Here is a 23,202-nt window from a genome sequence, read left to right on the forward strand (position 1 = left end):
TTAAGTATACTCCTACTTTCTTTATACACTTCTAAGGATTCACTCGCTCTATCCTGACTATACCTTACATATGCTTCCTTCTTTTTCTAAATCAAACCCTCAATTTCTTTAGTCATCCAGCATTCCCTATACCTACCAGCCTTCCCTTTCACCCTGACAGGAATATACTTTCTCTGGATTCTTGTTATCTCATTTCTGAAGGCTTCCCATTTTCTAGCCATCCCTTTACCTGCGAACATCTGCCTCCAATCAGCTTTCGAAAGTTCTTGCCTAATACAGTCAGAATTGGCCTTCCTCCAATTTAGAACTTCAACTTTTAGATCTGGTCTATCCTTTTCCATCACGATTTTAAAACAAATAGAATTATGGTTGCTGGCCCCAAAGTGCTCCCCCACTGACACCTCAGTCACCTGCCCTGCCTTATTTCCCAAGAGTAGGTAAAGTTTTGCACCTTCTCTAGTAGGTACATCCACATACTGAATCAGAAAATTGTCTTGTACGCACTTAATTCCTCTCTATCTGAACCTTTAACACTGACAGTCCCAGTCTATGTTTGAAAAGTTAAAATCCCTGACCACAACAACCCTATTATTCTTGCAGTTTGTTTCTTACAAGTTGATCTCCTTACAAGTTTGTTTCTCAATTTCCCTCTGTCTATTAGGGGGTCTATAATACAATCTCAATAAGGTGATCATCCCTTTCCACCCAAATAACTTCCCTGGATGTATTTCCAAGAATATCCTCCCTCAGCACAGCTGTAATGCTATCCCTTATCAAAAATGCCACTCCCCCTCCTCTCTTGCCTCCCTTTCTATCCTTCCTAGAGCATTTGTATCCTGAAACATTAAACTGCCAGTTCTGCCCATCCCTGAGCCATGTTTCTGTAATTGCTATGGAATCCCAGTCCCATGTTCCTAACCATGCCCTGAGTTCATCTGCCTTCCCTGTTAGGCCCCTTGCAATGCAATAAATGCAGTTTAATATACCAGTCCTACCTTGTTCCTGACTGTTTGTTTGATGCACATCTATTCTCAACTGTACCAGTCTCAGACTGATCTCTTTCCGCATTATCTCCCTGGGCCCCCCCGCCCACCCCCCTCCCCCCCCCCTTACTAGTTTAAATCCTCCCAAGCAGTTCTAGCAAATTTCCCTGCCAGTATATTGGTCCCCTTCCAATTTAGGTGCAATCAGTCCTCCTTGTACAGATCACCTCTACCCCAAAAGAGATTCCAATGATCCAAAAATGTGAACCCTTCTCCTATACACCAGCTCCTCAGCATGCATTCATCTGCTCTATCCTCCTATTCCTGCCCTCACTAGCTCATAGCACTGGGAGTAATCCAGATGTTACTACCCTTGAGGTCCTCCTTTTTAAATTTCTGCTTAACTCTCTGAAATCTCCCTTCAGAATCTCAACCATTTCCCTTCCAATGTCGTTGCCCCTCTCCCCCGTGAGAACATTCTGCACCCTCTGAGACATCCTTGATCCTGGCACCAGGGAAACAACACACCATTCTGCTTTTTTTCTGCTGGCCACAGAAATGTCTGTCTGTACCTCTGACTACAGAATCCCCTAACACAATTGATCTCTTGGAAGCCGACGTACCCCTCGTTGCATTAGCGCCAGTCTCAATACCAGAAACTTGGCTGTTCGTGCTACGTTCCCCTGAGAATCCATCACCCCCTATATTTTCCAAAACATCATACCAGTTTGAAATGGGTATATCCACAAAAGACTCCTGCACTAGCTGCCTACCTCTCTTACCTTTCCTGGAGTTAACCTATCTATGTGACTGTATCTGAGATTTTCCCCCCTTCCTATAACTGCCATCCATCACATACTGTTGCTGTTGCAAATTCCTCATCGCTTCTATCTGTCTCTCCAACCGATCCATTCGATCTGATAAGATTTGCATCCAACAGCATTTATGGCAGATATAATCCGCAGTAACCCTTAAACTCTCTTTAAACTCCCTTTAAACTCCCACATCTGACAAGAAGTACATATCATTGCAAAGGCCATTTTTGCTCCTTCACAATCTACAGACCCAGAAAATAACACCGTCTTATTCCTCTACAAAACACTGCACCAGGTTAAATTAAGAGCTATGGCATATATTTTAAGTTTAAATCAAGAGACTTATCTCCAAAAACATATAATCAAGAAAGAACCCACTGTACTCACTACTACAGTCTTTCTCTTGGACAGACTTAAAACAACAACTAACTTATCTGATTCTGTGTTGTAAACTTCGCCCAAACCAGTTCCTCCAAGATTAGTTGTGAAATTTACTGTTTGTTCATTTTTCCAGATGCACTCCGATGTCCAGCGACACATGAATTCAAAAACAGCAAAAGCAGTAACTGTGCAGGTTCTCTCTCTCTCTCTCCTGCACTGTCCTCACCATGTGCTTAAATAAATAAAAATAAAACTTGTTTGAATAAATGTTTTAAGCTTTTTTTCAAAACCAGTAGTACCTCTCATTACAATGAAATTGGATCATTAACATCTTCGGGGTTATACTTAAATTCAGAATTTGAGATTTGACTGCTGAAAAGCTAGAACTGACTTCTACTCAAGATGTATGAAAGGTGATGTTTTTTGGCAAAATATCACATGGATAGCTTGATACTGTTTATACCTAGATATTTACTTTACATTACAATACTAACAGCCACCATTCTCCAAAGATGTAGCTGGGCTGATTTCTACTTGGCATCTTATTGCCATTTTCTTTTTCCTCTTTTCCTAACAGAAGCGTTACAGTTTGTCAGTGAAACCTCTGAAGAAAAAGCCACAAGTGAAAGTGGTTCAATCCACTGCGGTGCAAGCATTCCTCAAACGCAGAGAAGAAGAGTTAAAAAATAAAGGTATGCTAATAATTAGTATTTGACTTCTATTGTAACAAACCTCCTGCTACATTTTGTTCAGCTGTCTGCAGTGCATTTACCAGCCTCAAATAACTGATATTTGAGGATAGAAATCACGAGCAAATTTGAGAACTGGTAGGATATGTTAGCAGTGTCATTCAAAGCAGCAAAATAGTTTTTAATTGTATCATAGTTAAATAGAAAAAGGTGTTGTCTGTGCAGGTGCTATACTTTTTCCTTTCCATCTCCATTGTGGGTGCTAATTCATGCCAGTTTTACTGGCAATTGCCCTAAAGAAGCTAAAGTTGCCAGAGTCCCTGAGGGCCATAGAGCTGCTCTGTCATTACAGTCAGCTGGTGGTGAGTTTAACTTGAAAATGACCATTCCTCTGGTGAGGTTCAGAAGGCAGGATCTTCACAGTTACCTCTGCCAGTGTGGGAATCGAACCTGCGCTGTTGTCATCACTTGGTGTCACAAACCAGCCAAGCTGTGCTACGACAGTCAAATGATAATAGGAGAGCCCCTTTAGTCGGACAAGTGAGGTGATTGCTCTATTAGGCCACCTAAGCCAGAAGATAGCACATCTAGGTAAGGCCCTCACCACTATTTAAAGAGGATAGGAGGGTTAAATTAGGAAATTGCAGATCTAGCAATTTAAGCACGCTGTAGGGAAGTTGCTAGAATCTGTCATTAGGGGCTGAGTGACTGACTTACAGAGCAAGGTTAGATCTCATGGAATACATGGAGAACTAGCCATTTGAATACAGAACTGGCTCAAAGGTAGAAGACAGAGGGTGGTGGTGGTGGAGGATTGTTTTTCAGACTGGAGGCCTGTGACCAGTGGAATGCCACAAGGATCGGTGCTGGGTCCACTACTTTTCATCATTTATATAAATGATTTGGGTGCGAGCATAAGGGTTACAGTTAGTAAGTTTGTAGATGACACCAAAATTGGAGGTGTATTGGACAGCAAAGAGGGTTACCTCAGATTACAACAGAATCTTGACCAGATGGGCCAATGGGCTGAGAAGTGGCAGATGGAGTTTAATTCAGATAAATGTGAGGTGCTGCATTTTGAGAAAGCAAATCTTAGCAGGACTTATACACTTAATGGTAAGGTCCTAGGAGCGTTGCTGAACAAAGAGACCTTGGAGTGCAGGTTCATAGCTCCTTGAAAGTGGAGTCACACATAGCTAGGATAATGAAGAAGGCGTTTGATATGCTTTCTTTTATTGGTTAGAGTATTGAGTACAGGAGTTGGGAGGTCATGTTGCGGCTGTACAGGACATTGGTTAGGCCACTGTTGGAATATTGCATGCAATTCTGGTCTCCTTCCTATCGGAAGGATGTTGTGAAACTTGAAAGGGTTCGTAAAAGATTTACAATGATGTTGCCTTGGTTGGAGGATTTGAGCTACTGGGAGTGGCTGAACAGACTGGGGCTGTTTTCCCTGGAGTGTTGGAGGCTGAGGGGTGACCTTATAGAGGTTTACAAAATTATGAGGGGCATGGATAGGGTAAATAGACAGAATCTTTTCCCTGGGGTGGTGGAGTCCAGAACTAGAGGGCATAGGTTTAGGGTGAGAGGGGAAAGATATAAAAGAGACCTAAGGGGCAACTTTTTCACACAGTGGGTGGTACGGGTATGGAATGAACTGCCAGAGGAAGTGGTGGAGGCTGGTACAATTGCAACATTTAAGAGGCATTTGGATTGGTATATGAATAGGAAGGGTTTGGAGGGATATGGACCAGGTGCTGGCAGGTGGGACTAGATTGGGTTGAGATATCTGGTCGGCATGGACGGATTGGACCGAAGGGTCTGTTTCCGTGCTGTACATCTCTATGACTCTAATATTTGAAGTAATGTAGGAAGTTCAATAAATAAGATTAAGGGATGATCTAATTGGGATGTTTAAGATGGTTAAAAGATTTGCCAGTAAATAGAGAACAAAAGTATATGCTTCTGGTTCTGATTCTGATCTGAGATAGCGTAATATTATTGGAGCTGTGTTGTCCACTGATGTAAGCATTAGTGAAAACAGAATTCTACAGCTGTTCTTTCCGCTGCTGCATTCCCTTTTTAAAAAAAAAAGCTCAATTGTAAATTTCAATACTATGATTGTTGTTTTTCAGACATAATTATTAAGGAATATGGAGCCAAGGCAAAGATGCAAATCTGATATGATTTTATTGAGTGGTGGACAGGCTGAATGACTTACACCAGTTCTTATATTTTTGATCTTAGCAGTGGTGATATTCTTCAGAAATAAAATGCCAGCAGTTCAACTCTTACTAGCTTCCTAGATCCAAATCAGTGACTTAGATGGCCTTTAGCATGTAATACTATCATTAGTTGTAAAGTTTGCACTGACATCAGGTCAACGGCTTGTGTGCCTGCAAGAAAATTCCAAACTCCATTCCATTTTAGCTGGTTTATGCAAACTGCCCATGAAAAAAAAGGCTGTAGTGTGAGAATAAGCAAGGTTAGTTCTGTTTTGTCAAATGGATGTAATCAATTTGCAAGACCAAACATCTGAAATTTGACCCTGTAAGTACAGATGCAATCTGACCTTCTGTTAAAAAGCGTACAAAAAATGTTTGAGAATCCATTTATTTATCGTGGTTTCTTATTCGTAATTTATTTGTTGCAAAACCGAACATCCCTTTCTATATTTGAGTAACCACTTATTTAACTTAGTTTAATCAAGTGGTTGCAGACTTTGAGAGTTCAATTGAAAAGGTAACTATTTATCTGGACATCTAAATCTCTCTGGAGCTGCACAGTTTCTTGCTTTTCTTTATTTCGTCAGTACCTATACTGTGATATATCCTGTTTGGGTCCAAAGTGGATGGCTTCTCACTTGTTTATATTGAACTTTGATTTTTCTAGAGTTTTGTCCAATCACATAATCTAGTAAGATCTCTTGGTAATTTGCATCACAGAATGATAACTCACACTAAAAATAATGGTTTATATTTAAAGCATTATGATCTGAAGTAATAAAGTCTGAGGAAAGTTTGAATAAGAAAATAATCTAGATGCTACCAAATCATTTAAAAACACTCGCGCTATTTAACACAATGGGCTATCCTCAACCTGAGTGTCCCGGCATGATTTCTTGGAGTTGTGTAGTGTTTCAGCTTGAAGTAATGATTGGCATTTAAAATAGAGCGGTAATGCAGCAGCTGGGTGATGACAATACTGGAACTCATTGGCAGGGCATAAGAGGGTTTTGGGTAGCAAGAAAAACCACAAGAATACTCCTGGTATGTGTTTATGTTTTTATTCTTAGAAAAAAGAATAACCATCCCTAGTAGTTGAGACCAATGTGTGAGGTTTTACAGTAGAAAATCAAAACGGCCACGATGCTGGTATTTGTAGCTGGTTTATTCAATATGCACATCAGAGTTTAATCTTTGGCTTTAATGGACTTACTGTACTCAGTGCTTTGTTCAGGGGCCAACTTCAAACCTTTAATTATTTTTAATGTAGATTTAGAAGAAAGACGGAGGAAGGCGGAGTTGCTTGCGAAGCGAGTTGCATTAAAACATGATCGTAAAGCAAGAGCGATGGCTACCCGTACGAAGGACAATTTCAGAGGCTATGATGGTATTCCTGTGGAACAGAAAAGCAAAAAGAAAACTTCTGATGATGAGGCAAAGGACCAGATAATGGATGACTATAATGAAGATTATTACTATGATGAGGCACAGGGCGAAGATGAACTATCTGAAGTAGAGGATTCTGAAGAGTTTGAAGAACCTATGCATGAGAGACCAGTAAAACAGCAACACATGGAGGTACCAGTTAAACAGCAACACATGGAGGTACCAGTTAAACAGCAACACCAGTTAAACAGCAACACATGGAGGTACCAGTTAAACAGCAACACATGGAGGTACCAGTAAAACAGCAACACATGGAGGTACCAGTTAAACGGCGTAAGCATCAACACAGAGAGCCTGTGATATCAAGTAAGGAGCCTAAGAGACACTGCAAAGAACTTGAGACATCAACTAAGGAACCTGAACAATTGTTCAGGGAGGCTAAAAAATCTAAAGTTCCAAAGAAACCACCTTCAGCACCCATGAACTTCTCAGATCTCCTGAAGTTGGCTGAGAAAAAGCAGTTTGAGCCAGTAGAGCTAAAGCCAATTAAAAAAGTAGAGGAGAAGCTGTACACAGCAGAGGAACTGAAAGAAATTGAATTTTTAGAACGCAAACGACAAAAACAAAATGACAAAAGGAAACCTGAGAAAGAGAGCACTTTATCACATCCAACTAGCTCATCCAAGAAAGAATCTTCAACTAAAGACAGTAAAAACACAAAATTGGTACGAGACCCAGGAGAGAAACTTAATTTATTCAGAGAGAGTAACTCAGCAACATCTGTTCGTGGAGTTAACAAGAAGCCAAAAACTGCATCAAGTGAAAAACCTTCATCTTCAGTGTCTTACAAAACATCTACACAGGAAAAATCCAGGTCTTCAGTAGGAATTGGGCATTCTATTTCCAAAAATTCCAGTAGTAATGTTGGAAAACCTGTCCTAAACAGTTCAGCAAAATCTGGAATTAGCTCACAAACGCCAAGCAAAGGATTGAAACCTGGATCAAATGGAACTCATTCTGCAGTGTCTTCAAAAAACAGTCAGAGAAGAACTGAACTCTCAACTTCAGCCAGGAAAAATGATGGTTCCTCCATAAAGCATGAAAGGACAGGTGGTTCCAATGCATTGCACTCCAAAAGCACAAGTGACTCAGCTTCTGAACGGTCCAAAGGTTCCAGTAACTTAAGTCAAAAACGACCAGCCAGTTCAGACCACGCACGATTGAGCAATTTGGGCCAACATAAATCCGGCAGTGCAATTAATTATGGAGCTTCCCGTCCCAACAAAATGGGAGGCTCAGATTCCATGCGACCTAAAGATACAAGCAATTCTGGACCGTCAAGGCAGAGTAATACATGTAACTCTGGGTCTGTGCAATCAAGAGGCATGAGTACATCGGTACGGGTAGCTAGTTCTGGATCAGAAAGGTCTGGAAATTCTTCTGTTTCCGTTTCTGGACGGCATCCAAGTACTGATGCTGGGCGACCTGGAAACAGAGTTGAAGTGCCAAAACCCAAATGTACTGTTGTATCAGAAACAATATCTTCAAAGAACTTCCCATCGCGTCCCAACAGTGGGCAGATGAACAATGTAAGATCAGCACCACCAGGCTACAGATCATTGGCACATCCATCAGGTACTTCTAATAGATAATATCAAATGTTGCTAAAAGGAAATAATTTGTATCTAATGTAGTGTTCAATCACTTGGAGCTTAGTAGGGGGAAAGGAAAGCAGACTTCGATAACCACTTTTTTCTTGACGGAAAACAAAATGCTAGAGATCGCAGCAAGTCAGGCAGCATCCATGGAGAGAAAGCAAGCTAATGTTCGAGTCTAGATGACTCTGAGCTGATGTGAACTGTGGAGGGGCAGCATTTACGCTATATTGTTGGGAGGAGGGGGAAGGAGGGGTGGTTGTGGTAGAGTGCTGGGGAAGAAAGGGTGTTGATAGTTCACAATTAAGTGATCGGATTATGAGGATGGCAGAACAATGGTGTGTCTAACTACCAGACTGGAAGGAACAGAAAGATGCACTGAGGTGTGGAGAGGGAAGAGAGGACATGGTGACAGAGAATGTAACTAGTAAAGCTAAAAGAAAGGGAAAGAATGAGAGTATGGTCACAATTTGAAGATGTTGAATTCTTATATTAAGTTCAAAGGTTGTAAAGTGCTCGATACTAAGTCCAGAAGGTTGTAAACCACCTTTTCTTCCCTGAGGTTGTATCTATTTTTCTGCCCGTTGAGATATTTAAATTGCTACATTGTAGCATACATGGTCATTCATCTGTTCACATAAATATTCCCATTGAGAATTACCATGAATCTTGACAGTGTGAATGAACCAAACTTTTGTAGATCCTTATATGTTTAGCCTTCTATATTGTAGGAAATTAAATTTTGCTATTAAGGAAAATTTGTGCATTCTCTGCTCATAATACAACAGGACTATGAGCAATTTGCTTTGAAACAAATATTGCCTCCAAGATTTACTTTCAATGGGATCTCTTATGTACCAGTGAATTTGAGAAAATGTATGGGAAAACGAATTCAGAAAACAAAAGTAAATTACAGATATGCTTTCTCAATGTGGCTGCATGGGAATCTTTAGATTGGAAGACAATCGAAGTTCCTGCAAAGAATTTATAGATAAAGTCACCTTTACAGTCTATAGAGTCCATTATATTACACAGGCTAGAAGATGCAAGGTTCATTTTCTTTTCTTTGTTTGCTAATCTTAGCCAAATTAATAGCTAGCATTGTAATCTGGCCTCTGCCCTTTAGCTGCATTCAAATAGCTCAACTTGTACATGGGCCCTGCTGGGAAGCTGAGCAAGACTGCTGAGAAAGTACTGAATGTAGAGTTCAAAATGGCAGCTCTTTTGCTTGCTCTATTATTTGTTCTTGACTGATCTTTAGCAACAGTTAAAACTTGACAGGTGATGATATGCTCACATTCTGAAATGGTACAGTTTTGTCTGGAATTTATAGGGAAGCTATATATAAGGATCAAACAGACTTAGATTTATCATTAGGGGGGGTTGAGAGATGTGGTGAACAGTGCCCATAACTGGCATTGTCAATATATGTATTGTAAAGTTGCATTAATTTTGTTTCTGTGCTGCACTAGCTCCTACAAGGCCACCTATGGCTATATCCTATAGGCGGAGACTGGAGGATGATGATGAATATGATTCAGAAATGGATGATTTCATTGATGATTCTGGGGTATCACAAGATGAAATCTCAAGACATATCAAGGCAATCTTTGGATATGACCGCACAAGGTAAGGCAAACTATACTGTGATGAATTGTGGGGCATATTTTTATAGGCATAGAAATGTGTTTGACTTTTGTAAGGACCATTTCCTTTTGTTTTTGTGTTCTTAAAAGCTATACACTCAAATGAAACAACTGTTTTTAAAATAAATGTTTGAAAGAGAGGGTGCAGCTTTGAAAGGAAGTAATCAGATACCCACGACAGACATTGTGAAGAACTATTTGAATGATAGAAGTACAGATTGTAGGTGATCCGGAATTGAGTTTGTACTGATGTAGTTGTTGTTGGTGATGAGTTTGATTGAATGGTCTGTGAACTAGTGACAGGCATCAATAACAGATCATTTGCTTGCCAACAACTGAGGTTGGTTCTCAGGATATTGAGCTGCTTAAAGCTGGAAACAACTTAGAGAGAGAGGAAAAGAAAAGTGCTGATCTTCTCCCAGCCCAGAACCTGCTTATTCTCTGCAGTGAGAAAACTCAGTTTAAATCTGAAGAAAAGCCTAAAGAACCTTCAGCCAGTTGCTGTAAACCATGACTTCTGAATTAATAAATCAAAGACATTAATCCAGTGCAGAGCAATGAGCCATATAGCCCCCTTTTGTGCTATATTAGTTCTGCTTATCCAAGTGAATCAGTAACTCTGTGGCTGGGTGGCAGGTTTGTACTGCAGAGTGATGCCAACGGCATAGGTTTAATTCACACACCAGCTGAGGTTACCATGCAGGACGCTACTTCTCAAACTCTTCCCCTCGCCTGAGGTATAGTGACCGCCTTAATATGTTACTGCAGTGTATCGTGTAGATGATGCACACTCCTGTGGCTGTGATGGTGATGATTGAAGTGCCAGTCAAGATGGCTAGTTTGTCCTGGATGGGGTCAAACTTCTTGACTATTGGAATTAGTTGTACTCATCAGATAAGTAGACAGTTCTCCATCACACTTTTGACTTGTGCCTTTGTATGTGGCAGACAGGCTCTGGAAAGGAAGTGAGTTAAATGTTGCAGAATTTCTAGCCCTGACTTTCTGTTGCAGTCACCATATTTAAATAGTTGCTGCCAATCAGTTTCTGGCTAATGGTTATCCCCAGAATCTTGATAGGGGGTATTCAGAAATGATAATGCCAAGGGTGATGGTTAGATTTTCTTATTTGAGAAGAGTATTGTCTGGCATTTGCATGGGGCGAATGACATTTGCCACTTATCAACTGAAACCCAATGTTGTCCAAGTCTTATTGCACATGGAAATGGGCTGCTTCAGTATCTGAGGAGTTTTGAATGATACTGAAAATTGAAATTCCCTCTCTGACCTATTGATAGAATGTACGTCATTGGGGTGAAGATGATTAGACCTGAGACAGTACCATGTAAAACTCCTCCAGTTGCTGAAATGATCAACCTCCAATATTCCCAACTTTCTTTCTTTGTGCTACATATGACTCAAATCAGTGGAGGGCTTATCGCCAATTCCCATTGACTTCAGTTTTTCTCAGGGTGCCACACTCAGTCAAATGCTGCCTTGATGTCAAACCGTTATTTCATCTCACCTCTGGAATTCAGCTTTTTTGACCACATTTGACCAAGGCTATAATAAGGTCAGGAGCCAAATGGCCTTGGTGGAACCAAGCTGCACATCAGCAAGCAGGTTATTCCTTTGATACTGCCACTTGTTAGCACTGTTAATGACTCCTTCCATCTCTTTATTAATGTTCATGAGTAGACTATAATTGACCAGGTTAAATTTGTCCTGCATTTTGGGCACACAACATACCTGGGTGGTTTTCCATACTCAGCTGCCAGCATCTTGTTTCGGGGACACAGAAAGTACTGAAGATTTATGGTCCAGAACTATGCTGAAATATTGTCAGGGCTGATTGCCTTTGCAACATCCCATGCCTTTAGCTGTTTCTTGATGTAAGGTAAAATGAATTGAATTGGTTGGAGACTGGAGTCTGTGAAGTTGGGGGCCTCAAGAGGACGCCAAAATGGATCATCCACTTGGCTCTTCTGGATGCAAATACTTCAACCTAGTCTATGTCCTGATAAGCAAAGCTTCCCCATCACTGGGAATGAAGATTATTTGTGGGGCCGCCTCCTATTATTGTTTTGTCAACTAGGAAATCATAGAATTCCTACAGTGTGGAAACAGGCCCTTTGACCCAAAAAGTCCATACCAACTCTTCAAAGAGTAACACACCCAAACCTATTCCCCTACCCTATTATTCTACATTTACCCCTGACTAATGCATCTAACTGACATATTCCAGAACGCTATGGGCAATTTAGCATCACCTGTTCACCTAACCTGCACCTGGAATGTGGGAGGAAACCAGAGCACCTGGAGGAAATCCACGCAGATACAGGGAGAATGTGCAAACCCCACTCAGACAGTCGCCTGAGGCTGGAATCAAACCCGGGTCCCTGGCACTACTAGATTTGGCAGGACTTCAGAACTTAGATCTGACCTTTGGTGTGGGATCACTTAATCCTGTCTATTGCCTGCTGCATTTGCTTTTTGGCATGCAAATAGTCCTGTTTTATAGTTTTAGCAGGTTGACGGCTCATTTTTTGGTATGCTTGATGTTGCTTCTGGCAGGGCCCACCATTCTTCATTGAACTAGGAACCTGGAACTATCTTCCCAAAAATGATATTGAGGCTAGCTCAATCGACATTTTGAAACTGAGTGTACTTTCAGGTCAGGGTATGAAGATATGTGAAACCAGGTGAATGGAGTTGAGGTGTAGATCAATATAGCTGAAAATGTGTTGCTGGAAAAGCGCAGCAGGTCAGGCAGCATCCAAGAAGCAGGAGAATTGACATTTCGGGCATGAGCCCTTCTTCAGGAATGAGGAAAGTGTGTCTAGCAGGCTAAGATAAAAGGTTGGGGGGAGGGGCGTTGGAAATGCGATAGGTGGAAGGAGGTCAAGGTGAGGGTGACCTCCTTCCACCTATCGCATTTCCAACGCCCCTCCCCCAAGTCCCTCCTCCCTACCTTTTATCTTAGCCTGCTGGACACACTTTCCTCATTCCTGAAGAAGGGCTCTTGCCCGAAACGTCGATTCTCCTGCTCCTTGGATGCTGCCTGACCTGCTGCGCTTTTCCAGCAACACATTTTCAGCTCTGATCTCCAGCATCTGCAGTCCTCACTTTCTCCTTGTAGATCAATATAGTCTGATTGAATGATAAAACAAGGTTATGAAGCTAAATTGCCTCCTTTGTTCCTATCACCTGAAGTTTTGTTAGGTAAAAGTATTGAACCCTTCCAGATGAGAAAGTTGTTTTTGCTCTTGCTATGTGCTGAGCTAGCTAATCTCGACTGCTATACTTGGACTTTGTACTTCTCAGTGATTGAGAAGTAAAAATTGTCCTGAATTCCTTTCCTGAATGCTGTTATATAACTGCTTCTGGGAAGTGCTTATGGATGGCATCTGATAAACTCAGGCTACTGCATGAGAAATGGATTCTAGGTTGAGATGCTGTCAAGTAGCCAATTCTATGTAATTGTTTTCTGAAACAACACTATGAGGAGATGAGTTAAGTTTAAAAAAAGGTAAAGTTAAATTGTTTAATCTGAGGTATTTCAGAAACCACATGCTGAGGAAAGAGCTATACCATATTCCTCCAGCTGAAGCAACACCAGTTATTGTGGTTTTCAAAGGAGGAACTCACTGTTCTGCTGTGTTATTTGTAATTCCCTTTTTTTATTTTCTGGTTTTACTGCAAAAGAATTATGACTTGACTATTTCTAATACGTGATGAAAACTGAAGACATTTGTCTCTCTGCAGGTATTTTAAAGTATCATATTGATAATAAATTATACATGTGTTTAGTGCATTGGTCCTGTTCAAGCTCATGCAGTCTCAGGAATAAAGCTGCCTTTCTGATGTTATAAGGATGATACTTGAAATGACTATGTATATTTGTACAATTAATGGTAAGGTCCTGGGGAGTGTTACTAAACAAAGAGACCTTGGAGTTGCAGGTACATAAGATAGTGAAGAAGACGTTTGGTATGCTTTCCTTTATTGGTCAGGGCATTGAGTATGAGTTTGGGAGGTCTTGTTGCAGCTGTTAAGGACATTGGTTAGAGGGCTTTTGGAATATTGTGTGCAATTCTGGTCTCCCTTCTGTAGAAAGGATGTTGTGAAACTTGAAAGGGTTCAGAAAAGATTTACAAGGATGTTGTCAGGGTTGGAGGGTTTCAGTTACAGGGAGAGGCTGAACAGGCTGGGGGTGACCTTAGAGGTTTGTATAATCATGAGGGGCATGTATAGGACAAATAGACAAGGTCTTTTCCCTTGCATGGGGGAGTCCAGAACTAGCCGATATATGTTTAGGGTGAAGGGGAGAAATGTAAAAGGGACCTAGGGGACAACTTTTTTTAATGCAGAGGGTGGTGCATGTATGGAATGAGCTGCCAGAGGATGTGGTGGAGGCTGGTATAATTGCAGTATTTAAAAGACATCTGAATGGGTACATGAATAGGAAAGGTTTAGAGGGATATGGGCCAAGTGCTGGCAAATGGGACTAGGTTAGGTCAGGATATCTGGTCGGCATGGACGAGTTGGACCGAAGGGTCTGTTCCATGCTGTACATCTCTATGACTCTTTGATATCCCTCTAAACCCTCTTATTCATAAACCCATCCAGATTGAGCATTTTCAATTCAGTTCATAGTTGCTGTAAGTTAACAACAGGGGTCACAGTCTAGTGAGATGAGTTAGGCCATTTAGGACTGAAATGAGAACTCTCTTCATCCAGTGAGTGGTGAGTCTGTGGAATTGTATGCCACAGAATATGATTGGGGCCAACGCATTGAATTTTTTCAAGAAAGACATGGATTTAGTTTTGAGGTTTAAAGAGATCAAAAGGTATGGGCGGAAAGCAGGAACAGTGTACTGACATAGACTATCACTATGATCATATTCAGTGGTGGACCATGCCTGCACAGCCGACTCCTGCTATCTTCTGTGTTTGTCAAGGTTGATTTCCTCCAGAGATAACTACTATCAAAATCTTAATATTTAATGTACCGCAGAATGTTATTAGAGGAAGGTTAGAAACAGAAAAGGCTTTAGTTACTTTTTGCAACTAATCTTCGAAGTACTTGATAGAAGAATATTACGAGAGCTTTAAATCATTCTGTATTTTTATCTGAGCACACATACTCGATTTAAGTATTGTTTGCCAGAATGTTTTCTTTTGTTTCATCCTCCTGAATAATGCAATATCTGGGACGTTGACTAACTATCTACAAACCAGGTGCTTAGCATAAACTGAGAGGTACAATATTAACATGGCTTAAGCAGAACTGAGAACAAGGCCACCCATCTTCAGTATCAATGGATTTGAGTTCCACTGGATTAACTGACAGGATTAGAGCTCGGTATACAAAACTACAAAGAGCTGGGAATCCACAACACATACTGACTTAGTTATTTTGGGAGGAAGACAGTGATGTGATCATGTCACTGGATTAATAATCCAGAAGTTGAGGCTAATTCTCTCTAACAGGAGTAAGCCATTCACCCCGTTGAACTAGCTGATCAAACACTTCATTGTCCTTTGCTCCCTAAGTCCTGTATGCTACTGGCAATCAGAAATCTATTAATCTCTACCTTAAACCCACTCAGAGACTGAACCTCTGCAGCTCTCCGTGGTAGACAATTCCAAAAGTTCATAACCCTCTACATAAAATAATTTCTCCTTTATCTCCAATCTAAATGACAACCCCCCTTATTTTTAAACTGTGCCTCCAGTTTTAGACTTTTCAACCTGAGGAAATATTTTAAACATTGAGTTACAGGGAGAGGCTGAATAGGCTGGGGCTGTTTTTCCTGGCGTATTGGAGGCTGAGGGGTGACCTTAGAGGTTTATATAATCATGAGGGACATGGATAGGATAAATAAACAAGGTCTTTTTCCTTTCTTATAAGTCTACCTTATCTATTTCTTTAAGCATTTTGTAGCTTTGATCCTGAAGTTGTCCTTACCCCAGCTTCTATTACAACTCTCTATTTTCACTTGTAAGGTCCCCCAAGTCAGTTGCTACCCCTGCTGTGGGCTGATTCCCATTTTGCTTCTACTATCACTTCCTTTCTAATGCTGCCCTTCCCCAATACAGTTCCTCTCCACCACCAACCCCTCCCCACCCCCCCCCAACCCCACCTCTATTCTTATGTTTAAAATCTCCATAGGAAGTTTCACTGCCTTCTTGTGCTTCCATTCAAAACTTACACTAAAGTCCTTGGTTCTACCAAGTGCCACTGTAGGTGGTTCTGGACTTCAGTTGCTACATGCGTTAACCAATTACAGCCACGAGATGGAGCCTTGTGTTATGAAGTTGAAGGTGTGTACTATACTTTTGAGAGAATGAAAGCTGTTTTGCTTGCAGGTTCCTGTCATGTGACTGACTGGCAGTCTGAGTGTACTGGAAAATTGAAAATGCCTATTGGAAAGATGTTGTGAAACTTGAAAGGGTTCAGAAAAGATTTACAAGGATGTTGCCAGGGTTGGAGGATTTGAGCTATAGGGAGAGGCTGAATAGGCTGGGGCTGTTTTCCCTAGAGGCTGAGGGGTGACCTTATAGAGGTTTACAAAATTATGAGCAGCATGGATAGGGTAAATAGGCAAAGTCTTTTCCCTGGGGTCGGCGAGTCCAGAACTAGAGGGCATAGGTTTAGGGTGAGAGAGGAAAGATCTAAAAGAGACCTAAGGGGCAACTTTTTCACGCAGTGGGTGGTACGTGTATGGAATGAGCTGCCAGAGGAAGTGGTGGAAGCTGGTACAATTGTAACATTTAAGAGGCATTTGGATTGGTATATGAATAGGAAGGGTTTGGAGGGATATGGGGCGGGTGCTGGCAGGTGGGACTAGATTGGGTTGGGATATATGGTTGGCATGGAGAGGTTGGACCGAAGGGTCTGTTACCATGCTGTACATCTCTATGACTCTATGAACATTTATTTTCTGAATAGCAAATGTCTGAAATAACATAACTCTAGATTTAACATTGATTTCTATGGGACTCTGATTCATTTGAAGTTGATTTACTGAAAATCTCAATTTTTAATAAATCAACTTCAGCTGTAAATGAGGACCTCTTGCATAAATAATTTAATAAGACATTGTCTAGTAGGAAGAGGACTTTCAGTTTTTATTCAATGAATTTAGTAATTGGTACATATAATGAATTATAAAATCTTACTGATTATGTTAACTCATTATACTTTTGTGGAGCCAAATATGATGCCAAAGCAACTGGGAGGTATTCTGTCCATGAGATTATTTAACCCTGTTTCAAGTCCAGAGAATGAAAATCTGATCATTGACTATAAGGATTTTAATTCAGCTAATTTAGTAGCAATTACTGGTTTGGACTCTTTCAAATTCACTTCAGTGAATATTAACACACAGCACAAAAGTATTTCTAAAGTTGACATTAATGGCAATCTCTGGCAGAAAGCCCAAGATAACTAGTGTGACTAGTCATTGAAGCTGGTGAAGGTAAGGGAGTATTTTTATGATCATTTGACATGGGAGTACTGGAAGTTGACTCAGGTTGAACTCGAATGCCTATCATTTTGTTCCAAGTATTATGTATTCACACCATAGCACTGTCAATATGTTGCAAAACAAGCAGTAATAAAGCAAGAATTAAATTTCATGGTATAAAGCTACTCATGCACAGCCATTTTCTACTGTGCAAAGATTGAAAAGCATTTGTAATCTGATGGTCCCAGTGAGATTTTTGAGCATTGTTTTATGTTACAGGTATAAGGATGAAAGTGACTATGCTTTGAGATACATGGAAAGTAGCTGGAAAGAACAACAGAAGGAAGAAGCCAAAAGGTAAAATCTCAGCATTGGTACTGCTCCAGATCCTACCTGGAACCTGTGTTGCTGATGACTTTCCATGCTTAACAATAGTCTCTAAGCTTGTCATTCACAGCTTTCTCAGCCTTCCAAGAGGCATATCATTTATTCTTGTGTTGTAACTGATGGCATTAATTTATTGCAAAGACAGATGTATTCAGTGCTTAACTGCAGAGCACACACATTGTTTAATGGTATAGTCCACAATTTAAATGGGCCAAGCTTTTGTCTTGGCAATGTCCCCTCTTTTTGAGCTATAATTCTGTTGGGGTAGTCCTTTATTTGGGTACAGGTTGTCCTTTTGTAGCTTGCTGAAGTGGCTGTTCAAGTGTAAATTTCAGCAGTTTTGTTAGAAACATATGCAAAAACTCAATTCAGATAGCAGATTACTGGATAACCATTAGAACCAGTGTTAATCTGTACCTTCCTAATTAGAAAGCTCCATTGTCACTCTAGCTGATTCAGCACCAAGCTGCGGTGAATTGGTTTAATGTTTCACCAGCTGTTAAATTGATTACTTAGACTTTTGTGAAATCTCAGTATAAAGAATTGAGTAACTAAGATTATTGGGCCCAATCTAATACTTCATATTTATCTGTAATTGGGTTACTTAAAAGCTGTTCTTTAATGGAGCACATCAGTTTTCTTACGAGTTGTCTGTTGTACAAGTAAACAATGAGCTACTGGAAAACCTGTTCTCCACATTTTGTTCATGCTTCTCATGCCTGTTAGCAGAAGCACACAGCAAAATCTCTAAGACTGATCCTTTCAGCTTTGGAATTGGAAGTGGAGTGTACATGAAATGGAGTGTGGTACATACCCCTTAGTTTGACAAAAATCTGAACCGAGTAATGTGAGATGCCCACTCATTAGCGTCTTGGTGTCAAGCATTGTTATTTTTATGACTGCAACAAATTAATCATTTTGCCTTTTGCAAATTGGTTTTAATTTTTATGAACAGGCAAACTTGCGTTTGCACAGTGCCTTAGGTTCTTGGGTGTGCCAAAGTACTTTGTATAATCACTGCTAGGTAGGTGAATACAGCAATAAGATAAACAAGTAAGTCATTTGTTTAGGTTGAAGAATAAGAATTGATCAATATATGAGGGGAGATTGCCTGTTCTTCAAACCATACATGGGATTTTAACCAAAAGATGGCACTTCTATCAATGTATTGTCATAGAAACATAGGATCTTGCATTACAGTAAGTGACCATTTAGTCCACAATATTTCTGCTACTCAGAAGTTTAATTCACCCTATTTCCTTGCTTTCTCCACAGTTCTGAAATATTTGCCTCTTCAAGTATTTTATCCAGTTCATTTTTAAAAGGTCCTCCTCTTCACCTTTTTCAAACCGAGCATTCCAGATTTTTAGAACTCGTCAAATTATGTGCTCAGATCCTGGAATATTAGTTCATTCCATAGACAAAGATGAGCATTCTATTACTGAACTTGGTGACATTTCACATTTTAATAAGGCTTCATATTAAAACTGAAATTGCTATTGTAATGGCCTATAATAATATGTTTGCCACAGAAATGCTTTTAGTGTTTTGTAGTCTGAAGTGTTCCAAGAAGCTTATTATGAAAGTAAGTTTTTGAAGGAACAACTTTCTTAGTATTAGTAACTTATTTAAATGTAGTAGCATTTGAAACTTTAGAGTTGCAAACTAATGGCATTAAACTACCTTTGTCCTTAAAAATGGACACTCTGGAGGATCTGAAAGATGGTAGCAGGAGGTGGAAGAATTTTGAAGGAAGAAACCAAATGTTTGCATTTTATAAATTTTGAGCCTCTTTCTCTCTGCAGCTTGCAGATGGGTATGATGGAGGATGCAGAAGAACTGCAGAAAGAGGAAGAAGAACTGAGAAGGAAGATGAAAGCTAAGAAACGAAGGCTTTAATTCATTGAAAAAAATCACAAAACATTTATTTATTATATTTATATACAAAATCTGGTTATTTACAAAAAGTAATATGCACTAAAGTAAAGAATTTGCTTTGTGAACTGTGGAACTCATTAAGCTGATTGACCAATTCAATAGAAGATATAAGTTAGCATTTAAATAGGTTGCTGGTAACTGGAGTAATTTTACATAATTGTATGGTCCATCGCCAATTTCTTTTCAGTTCCTAGATCTGCTGTATTGGATAAGGTCACATAACAGCAAATTTGCTCTTTCATTCTCTATTCCATAAATTTTAATTATGGAGCCAAGGACTTTGGGTGCTCCAAAGTATTGATATGTATAATGTTAATGTTTTTTGCATTTCAAGCTTAAAGGCAAAACCATTTTGTGCTTTAAAGATTTACCATCAATTATCATTCGACTTTCTACTGGATGCCTCTGGTTGATTTAAAAATTTGATTTTTTTTTCCCAGCTTCATTTTTGTTCGAGATGGATGATGTGGCACATTAGCCATGGTCTCTGTCTCGCATCTGAATTCAAATTCATCCCAGGCTCATGGAAGAAATGGCTCCTCTGTCTCCTGGCCAAATGTAAAATGAGTTTAAGTTCCCTCATTACATGAGCTTACAGTACATAACTGCTTCCTGTTTCATGCAGCAGTCACCGATATCCCATAATGTTTCAAGTGGTCAATGGAAAAATATTAAAAGATCGTAAGACTATTTGGCTTATTGAAGCAGATCCTTATAAATCTCAAATGTAGCAACATATGGACTTTAAATGATTTTTTTGTTTCCATTATGCTGTCTCGTGGATTATTCCAAACCATGATATTTTTGAGCGAGGACATTTTTCCTAGCAACTATTTTAAATTTAGTTTTCACTATTTTAATTTTGTCCTCTGGTCCAATTCCCTAATTTTGCTGCTCATCTGTGATTGAGGCTGAAGACACATTGGTGAAATATTATAGAATGCTTTTCTCTGCATCCAACTGTGCCATACCTCCTTTGGGCATGCTTGATGCTGGCAATAGGTGCCTGAAATGGAATGGCACTTTCCCATCACCTTTGAGCACAATATTTTCTGAAACCAAATAGGTTACTGTTCTCTGAAGTGCGATTTGTTCAAACCTATATGCTAGGTTTGCGATTGAAAAGGTTAAAGATTACAGTTGAATAAAAGTATAATAAAATACATTTTGTAATTTTTTGAGAATATTGCAAGTACAGACTCATTAGATGTAATTGATACTCTGTACAATAAATTTTTATCACATAGTTTATCATATTATCTTGTAATATCTCCTCTTTTAGTCATCTTAAACAATTTTGATCATTTATACACATTTAAATTGGTGCAACATATTGTTACATGATTGACTCATTCACCTTGAGTATGTTTTTTCAGTGTGGAATGATATTCGATGGATGGTTTCCAAATGCATCTTGATGTTGGCAAATTAGTGCCAATGTATTGTTTTAGTAGAATATCATCACATTTTCAAAGTATATTTGGATGGCAGTGGTCACTAAGAGCTAAACTTGTGGGACATTGGTTCAGTTTTAACAGCACAAAACTATTGTTTTCAATACAAGGTTCACTGGCTAGGTGAAAACTCGCCCCATAGCATTCTCTCTCTCTGTCTTTCCCTGTACCTTTTCCCACTTTCATCTAAAAGTAGGGTGAAGGATATCAAATTGATGCTTAAAAGGTTAATTTGCATTACATTTCTGCACTGACCGTGCTATTTGAGGACGTTTTGTTCAATGTACCAATGCTTTAAAAGGGCCATGGTGTTACTGTCTACCTATCTTTTGACCTACCTAAAAATGGCATTTGCATTGTTTGAACAACATAGGATTCAATGGATGTTGCTGTCATAGGGCAGATATTAGCCTAGGATCAATAGTCATTTTGGAAGTCAAGAAGGGTTATCTGTTAATTTATGCTATACTTTTGTTCTACAACAGCCCCTTGTATTTATATAGCAGTTGAAAGTAAAATGTCCCAAACTGCTGCACAGGAATGTGGACACCAATACCAAAAACTTGCTCAAAGAGGTATGCTTAAATTTTAAAGAAGGCAGAGAGGTGAAGAGGTTTAGGGAGGGAAAGTAGTGCTGAAAATATGGAATATGAAAAGTCCAAAATTGGAGGAACTCTGATAACATGGGTTATAGGGTCAGAGGAACCATGGGGAAAGGAAAGGCCATGGATAAATTTGAAAATCAGAATAATTTTAAAATTGAATTGCTGAACCAGAATGCCAGTTAAGTTTAGTGAGTAAAGATTAAATGGGTAAGTAGAACTTAGTGAAAGTTACAATACGGGTTTCAGAGGTTTAGATGAGTTCAAGTCTATGGAGGATATCAGGTAGAGACTGACAAGGAAAGTATTAGAATAGTGTATTGTGAGTTTGCAAGTCAATCCAACTCTTCTGTTACTAGAATTCCTAGTTTGCAAACCAAAGCTGCTGCTTTGGTATTGTTTCCAAATCAATCAAGTTATCGTTCTGGATGTAGGTTTGCTCGCTAAGCTGGAAGGTTCGTTTTCAGAGGTTTCATCACCATGCTAGGTAATATCTTCAGTGACCCTCGAAATGAAGCACTGGTGGTGTCACCTGCTTTCTATTTATATGTTTGAGTTTCCTTGGGTTGGTGATGTAATTTCCTGTGGTGACATCATTTCCTATGGCGATGCCATTTCCTGTTGTTCTTCTCAGTGGATGGTAAATGGGATCCAAGTCAATGTGTGTGTTGATAGAGTTCCAGTTGGAATGCCATGCCTCTAGGAATTCTTGTCCATGTCTGTGTTTGGCTTGCCTTAGGTTGGATGTGTTGTCCCAGGTGAAGTGCTGTCCTTCCTCTTAAGTATGTAAGGATACTAGTGAGAGTGGGTCATGTCGTTTTGTTGCTAGTTGATCATGTATCCTCGTAGCTCGTTTTCTACCTGTCTGTCGAATGTAGTGTTTGTTACAATATTTGTAGAGCAAACAGCCAATGGGGAACTTCAAACCACCATCTACAGGAAAACAACACATATGGACCAAATATTGAACTACAGAAGCAATCATCCCAACATCCACAAATGAAGCTGCATCAGAACATTATTTCCAATGAGCCACCACACACTGGAGCGCAGAGGAACTGCACGGAGCAGAGGAAAATCACTTATACAGTGTATTCAAAAAGAACGGATACCCAATGAACACAGTCTGCCGATTTCTGAGCAACAAACCCAAACAAGCAGACAAAATGTGTCCAGACACCCTAGCCACTGTCCCCTACATCAAAGACATCTCGGAAATGACTGCCAGACTACTCAGACCCCTTGATATCATGGTAGCCCACAAACTCACCAACACACTACAATAGCAACCAATGCACATGAAAGACACTATACAGACAACAAGCAAAACTAACATCATTTCCAAAATACCTTGCAAGAACTGTAACAAACAGTTGGACAACAGGCAGAAAACTAGCCACCAGGATACATGAATATCAACTAGCCACACAACGACATGACCCACTCTCACTAGTATCCTTACATGTGGATGAGGAAGGACACCACTTTGACTGGGACAACACATCCATCCTGGGACAAGCTAGACAGAGACATGCATGAGAATTCCTCGAAGCATGGCATTCCAACCGGAAC

General features: G+C 39.9%; 1 protein-coding gene across 3 annotated transcripts in view; it reads left to right on the top strand.

Annotated features, from left to right (window-relative positions):
• spty2d1 (SPT2 chromatin protein domain containing 1) overlaps nt 1-20,830 on the top strand; it is a 39,224-nt gene extending 18,394 nt beyond the window's left edge. The window contains exons 2-7 of one of the 3 annotated variants that reach the window (XM_043706017.1): nt 2,757-2,871; nt 6,364-6,665; nt 6,737-8,114; nt 9,607-9,763; nt 17,529-17,606; nt 19,442-20,830. In XM_043706017.1, the coding sequence (XP_043561952.1) occupies nt 2,757-2,871; nt 6,364-6,665; nt 6,737-8,114; nt 9,607-9,763; nt 17,529-17,606; nt 19,442-19,535 (2,124 nt within the window). In that variant the 3' untranslated portion in view covers nt 19,536-20,830. Of the gene's footprint in view, nt 1-2,756; nt 2,872-6,363; nt 6,699-6,736; nt 8,115-9,606; nt 9,764-17,528; nt 17,607-19,441 lie in introns of all 3 variants that reach the window. The other 2 variants (XM_043706016.1, XM_043706018.1) reach the window with 2 other exon arrangements.
• Nucleotides 20,831-23,202: the final 2,372 nt, after the last annotated feature.

Source organism: Chiloscyllium plagiosum, chromosome 16, assembly GCF_004010195.1.
Source record: "Chiloscyllium plagiosum isolate BGI_BamShark_2017 chromosome 16, ASM401019v2, whole genome shotgun sequence".
Classification (NCBI taxonomy): domain Eukaryota; kingdom Metazoa; phylum Chordata; class Chondrichthyes; order Orectolobiformes; family Hemiscylliidae; genus Chiloscyllium; species Chiloscyllium plagiosum.